Source organism: Stigmatopora argus, chromosome 14 (genome assembly GCF_051989625.1).
Source record: "Stigmatopora argus isolate UIUO_Sarg chromosome 14, RoL_Sarg_1.0, whole genome shotgun sequence".
Taxonomy (NCBI): Eukaryota; Metazoa; Chordata; class Actinopteri; order Syngnathiformes; family Syngnathidae; genus Stigmatopora; species Stigmatopora argus.
Genome location: NC_135400.1, coordinates 4224272 through 4230390, shown reverse-complemented (window position 1 = coordinate 4230390; position 6119 = coordinate 4224272). Strand labels below are relative to the sequence as shown.

The 6119-nt window shown below is 38.7% G+C and overlaps 1 protein-coding gene across 2 annotated transcripts; it reads right to left on the bottom strand.

The window, feature by feature from the left end:
* Positions 1 to 1452: 1452 nt before the first annotated feature.
* antkmt (adenine nucleotide translocase lysine methyltransferase) lies at positions 1453 to 5295 on the bottom strand. 2 transcript variants are annotated; one of them, XM_077619113.1, is made up of 6 exons: positions 5091 to 5295; positions 3803 to 3966; positions 3592 to 3696; positions 2158 to 2298; positions 2032 to 2082; positions 1453 to 1941 (listed from the first exon to the last, which is right to left on the bottom strand). In XM_077619113.1, the coding sequence occupies exons 2-6, from the start codon at positions 3962 to 3964 to the stop codon at positions 1732 to 1734; spliced, it is 669 nt and encodes a 222-aa protein (XP_077475239.1). In that variant the 5' UTR covers positions 3965 to 3966; positions 5091 to 5295; the 3' UTR covers positions 1453 to 1731. The 2 variants fall into 2 exon arrangements, with proteins under 2 accessions (XP_077475239.1, XP_077475240.1); XM_077619114.1 differs by lacking the exon at positions 5091 to 5295 and adding an exon at positions 4948 to 5078.
* Between the last annotated feature and the right edge of the window lie 824 nt (positions 5296 to 6119).

Sequence of the window (6119 nt, the reverse complement as noted above, 5' to 3'; positions counted from 1 at the left end):
AAAAATGAATATCTGTCTCACTGATTACGGGTTATCAAAAGTTTTGGTAGTATCAAAATGTTTTATTCAGATACAATATTTGATTGTAAAAGTCTCAATGGTACACAGTTGTTTATACACTAGAACAGGCCCCCACATTTTTTAAATGGGATGAATGTGAATTTTCACCACTCATAAGACGAATGGTAATGGAGGGTATTTTTTCATTAACTTGTTAACCCATTGACGGTGTTATACATTCAATTCATGTAGGCTGCTTGGGGGCGAATGAACATTTATCCAAATGAATTAAGACGTCTGGCACAGTTAATGCCCCTACGACAGGGGTGTCAGACTCGGGCTGGTTTGCGGGCCGCTTTAACGTCAACTTGATTTCACATTTTAGATATAATATTTAGATTTTTTTTTTATAAATGGATTAAAAGAACTGGATTAAAAGCCCTGAATATTCGGTTTTTTAAGGATCTAAAACAATGTTTATTTTAGCTTTTTTATATATATTTTTAGATATTACAAAATGATTTTTGAACTAAAAACACAGAAAAAAATGATTACAAAATTACAATTATTGATTTAAAAGGGGGAAAATCAGGAAATTTAATATACATCTATACTCTTCATTTTATTTTGATCCTAAAACAGAAAGTTGGCACTCATGATTTACTTTCCCGGGCCAGACAAAATGATGCGGTGGGCCAGATTTGGCCCCCGGGCCGCCACTTTGACACATGTGCCTTACGAGATAAGCACACAAAGCCAGTATTCCCAGTTCCCAGTTAAAATTAATTGGAATGGCAAGCAAGCAAAACGCACATTTTTTATCACTTCCTTGTTAATTTTAGCGTATTAATGGATCACACACACAACTATATATATATATAGATTTAAAAGGGGATATATTATATATATATATATATATATATATATATATATATATATATATATATATATATATTGGCGTATTCATGGAGTGATATATATAATAAAATCTCATTTCTGTTTCTGAACCGCTTTATCCCCACTAAGATTGTCAGGGGGTGCTGGAGCCTATCCCAGCTGACTTTGGGCCAGAGGCAGGGGACACCCTGAATTGGTGGCCAGCCAATCACAGGGCACAATGAGACAAACAAAAATCCACACTCACACTCATACCCTAAGGGCAATTTAGAGTGTCCAATCAGACTACCATCCATGTCTTTGGAATGTGGGGGGAGTATCTGGGGGACACACAGTCCTGGAGAGAACATGCAAACTCCACACAGGTGGACCGACGTGGATTTGAGCCCAGGTCCCCCACTGTGAGGCCAACGCGCTAACCACTCAGCCGGGCCGCCATATATATATATATATATATATATATATATATATATATATATATATATATATATATATATATATATATATATATATATATATATATATATGGGGCAAAAATGAACCATACTGAAAGAGTTAACATTTCATTTTTTTAATTTATGTAGCATTGAATATGGAGTATCAATTTTGACGTGAAACTTTTAGGATTGTAAAATGGCACAAAAAAGCCTAATGGAAGCACTTGTGCATAAACTATACAATACCATCTTGACAATGTTAAAGACATGTGGACCTTATAAGAAAAAATGATCTACACGAAATACATTTAAAAGCTCTTAAAATGTGAATATTTACACCATAGAATCTAGTCACATCTGCTTAGAAAGCAACCTCATCAGTCAAGGAGTGTCATTTTTAAAAACTATTGTCAATATTCCCACTAGTGGATTTGCTATTTTTATTTGGAGTGAGCTGTCTCTGTGCTTGCATGGTGTAAGCCCAGGCTCTATCCACACCATCTCCCTCGGTTCTGCATGGAGTCCAATCAGGCATGGGGAAACGGCCAGCTACTACCAAGGCGTCATCAGGAAGCTCAGCCTCCATTTTCTTCTGCATGAGCGATAGCTAAATAGAAATACATGGCAACATTATAACACAATTTTACATTACATTGCCCATTTCCAAATTACCTTGATCCATTTCAATTCAACTTACCACACTGGGAGCTAAAAACACAGTAATGTTCTTGCATTCTGTTAAATCTACCTGCAAGAACAAACATGGTGGACTGTTCAGGCATAGTTGAGTTCTGATGATTATCGCGATTTTTGCGTATCAAACCTTCCATAAATCTTCTCTTCGGTAGGACACTTTGTCATGATGACCGGCTTTCCATGCATAAAAGCGGGCTAGGCAAACCAGCCAGGGGTTCAGCTCGTAGCCAATACCAGAAGAGAACCCTTGTCGGTATGCCTCCAAGACCTTAATTTAAAAAAAATGTGAGGATACTTTCAGGTTACTTCCATGTTAATGCATTGTTCGCCATTGACAGTGTTAGATGTCAAAGCAATTTGAACAGAGAGGGGTGCAAATACATTCGTTCATTCATCTCTCCCAGTCAAAATGGATTGGAAGTCCAGTGCCGTGAACAATGTTCCCTCTAAGCTGCGCACGTGCGCAATTGCGCACTACTCTCGTCTTCTCTGCGCACAGCAAATCATATGGAGCGCACAAAATAATATCCTGATTTTTTTTTTGCTGTGAGGCCGAGGCGCGAACCACTCATCCGCCGGACCGCCCATTCATAGATTTTAATCATTAAATTTTATTATTACTAAATCATTTATGTGTAGTAGACATACACCTGCTTATGGCAGGTGTGATACTGGTGTGTGCCCATAGCGAGCAATGATGATGTTGCTCACACCGGTACTCAGTGTGCTCAGGGAGGTTGTCTTTCTGCCCAGACAAACAAAAAATTAGAGGGAACATTGGCTGTGAATGGCACTGAAAGATGAACACAAGATGAAAGATGGTACTCCTAAATTAAAATGATTGGATGCCTATAATTATCAGTCGTGCAATGAGTTTATTTTGAACCACTTGTTAATTTTAGGGTACTGAATAGTCAGTCCTTGATTTTAGGTCCTTTCCTGGGTCATTCTCTGTACATTTTTGATCATTTACTGAAGGGTTTTAGGGCATTCTGGGTGAGTTTCTGTAGATTTTGAGGTGTTTTCAGGCCAGTGATTATTGGGATTGGGTCATATATTTATTTCCCTTGGGAAATAAACGGTAATGTTTTTGTAAAATTTATTGTTTTTAGCTAAAACTGTATAAAACTTCAGTGCGCCTTGATTTCCTGATTTAAAATGTGTACGTTATGTGAATTGGATAACAAAATGTAGGACAGGACTTATTTGAAATTTTAAATGCTTTTGCATTGGAAATGATTGGCGTTTTTCAAATGTTAAATTAAATTGGCATTTTTGTTGCAACCATCAATGTCAGTGGCAAAATTGAAAACCACTTCACAATTTGGAGTGAATGAGTGTGAGAGTTCTTGGTTTAGTGAAAGATGTGCAGGTGTGTTTTTTTTTGTTGAGCCTTGTGTTTTTGAGAAATGAATGTAAGATTTGTGTTTAATAATGAAACATTTGCAGGAAGTTCAATGGTCATTGATGTAAAGTTATTTGTTTATGCTGTTTTTTGTTGGTTATGTTTTACGTTTTCTATGTAATAAGAAAGGCTATGTTGCAGGCATGTTTCACTTACAATGCGACCGTCACCAGAACCTAAATCCACAAGGAGACCCTTTCGACCTCTTAGCAATGTCATGACATTGCGCACTTGGGTTCCACTAGCAGGTATGTATGGTACCTATAGGATATTTGAAAGAATACCACAAAAATGATAATCATGTGTCTCAAACCTATGTATATAGTACTATAGGCATAACATGTAAACAACATAAAGTTAATCCTACCTGTAACCTTAAAGGCACTTTTCGGAAACCTGGCTGGAGGACTCCTACCCACATGGCATAAACAGCTAAACCAGTCCCAGCAGCAATCTGAGCAACATCCCAACTTTGGAGTTCTCTTGACTTGAACTCATCCAACGCCTCGTCTGGGCCATCATTATCCATTTCTACAAAACAGGATTATTTAATAGCCCTCACTGCATAATCTTCATGGTAACCAGTGTTGCAACTATTCAATACTAAATGTACATGTGTTAGGAAACCAGACTACCTGGAGAAAACCCACGCAGGCAAACTCTACACAGGTGGACCGACCTGGATTTGAACTCAGGTCCCCCACTGTGATGCCAACGCGGTAACCCCTCAGCCGCCGGGCCGAAACCAGACATGATTTTTTAAATTTGATGGTAGATTATTTTCTTTATCGGGTGGCTCGGTGAGTGGTTAGCGCGTCAGCCTCACAGCTCTGGGGTCCTGGGTTCAAATCCAGGCCACGTCCACCTGTGTGGAGTTTGCATGTACTCCTTGCCTGCGTGGGTTTCCTCCGGGTAGTCCGGTTTACTCCCATTTTCCAAAAACATGCATGGTAGGCTGATTGGACACTCTAAATTGCCCCTAGGTATGGGTGTGAGTGTGAATGGTTGTCCGTCTCCTTGTGCCCTCCGATTCAGGGTGTCCCCCGCCTCTGGCCCGAAGTCAGCTGGGATAGGCTCCAGCACCCTCCGTGACCCTAATGAGGATAATGAGGACAAAGCGCTTCAGAAAATGAGATGAGATTATTTTCTTTGATATTTCTGGACAGAGGACACTCATGGTGTTGGGACATTTTTGGTCTACTATATAATGTAATGTATAATGTAGGTCATTGTGTAATAACAACACATAAAATTATGATTTAGTTCAATCTATAATCGTTTCTCCACGTGCTAATATCACTGACATATGCACTTACTTAACTCAGTTTTCATTCAAATAATTAAAACAACCAAAAAATGAACTAAAGGTTGGCTCGTCGTTCAACTCTACCAATGAAGTGTCCCTTTATTGGACGTCTAGTTCCGTCAATGACAGCCAACGACCCCTTGTGGTATTGCTACTAATTTAAATACGAACGGAAGTTCATTAGAACCCAATGATCCTTTACGTACTTTACACCGGGCAGAATGTCTGTCAGTCATAAGAGTCCTATAATTTTCGCTCGTTACGTTTTTAATATGTAAAATGTTGAACGATTTTAGACGTATACATAAAACGGCGTGTAAATGAATTACAATAACAAATCTTCACTGACCTCGAACAAGGCGGACACATTTTCCAGATGGACGAGTCCGCGTCTAAATGTTTCCGATGATTCTGATAAATTTCTTCCGGTCATATTCCACAAAATATAATTTTTACTAACACATAAACGAAGGGGGAAAAAGTTATCTTCTTATGTACCCATTCAGTGCCATAAGCGATGACAGACGTCCGATCACGTGTCCCTTAAAAACGATCTAAACTCTTTAAATGAGATTATCACTCGAAGCCGTCCAATCTATTTGAAGAGGGAGGCTGAAAACGATCAAACATTCATTGGTTGCCATGGCAGGCAATGAGAATTTAAAAAATAAAAAAAAGTCTTCTTCCTCTGGTCAAGATGCACCCTTCCACCAATTAGTTCATCACAAGTAGGCATCCAGTCCATTTGAACATGCATCCATTCACTGCCAGGTCTTCCTAATTCAAAGAATTTGGACATCTAACGCCTCTAAACACTATTATTAAAATGGCCAATGAGTTAATATATATATATATAAATAGTTTATTTCATTAATACGGAAGTGCATTTTACATAAGAATGTGCACGACTAATTTTTCAAATTCATTATTTAACAGAACACAGCACATAGTCTAGTGCAGGGATGGGGAACATGTGGCTTGAGAGCCATATGTGGCTCTTTTGATGTGTCCATATCATGACTCTCCGCTAATCTGTGAGCTAAAATATGGAAAACGCTGGTGACAAAGCTGAGTTCAAAGTAGAATGTCAATAGGAACATTTATTTTCATTACTCTTCTGCATGCATAAATGATATTCATTGATTGGCAACCATGTAACAATGTGGTCAAAAGAATTCAGGGACTTTTTGTACTTTAGTTTGTCTCATCTCATTTTCTGAACCATTTTATCCTCACTAGGGTTGCCAGGGGTGCTGAAGCCTATCCCAGCTGACTTTGTGCCAGATGCGGGCGACACCCTGAATTGGTGGCCAGCCAATCGGAGGGCACAAGGAGACAAACAACCGTTCACGCTCACTCATACAAATGAATGAACAAT

What these genes read in the sequence shown, in the direction of transcription:
- antkmt (XM_077619113.1), bottom strand. Translation starts at nt 3,964, where the DNA reads ATGGATAATGATGGCCCAGACGAGGCGTTGGATGAGTTCAAGTCAAGA. An exon ending in AAGTGCCTTTAAGGTTACAG is followed by an intron (nt 3,697 to 3,802) that starts GTAGGATTAACT and finishes AATATCCTATAG; the next exon opens with GTACCATACATACCTGCTAG. An exon ending in GAAGAGAAGATTTATGGAAG is followed by an intron (nt 2,083 to 2,157) that starts GTTTGATACGCA and finishes TTGTTCTTGCAG; the next exon opens with GTAGATTTAACAGAATGCAA.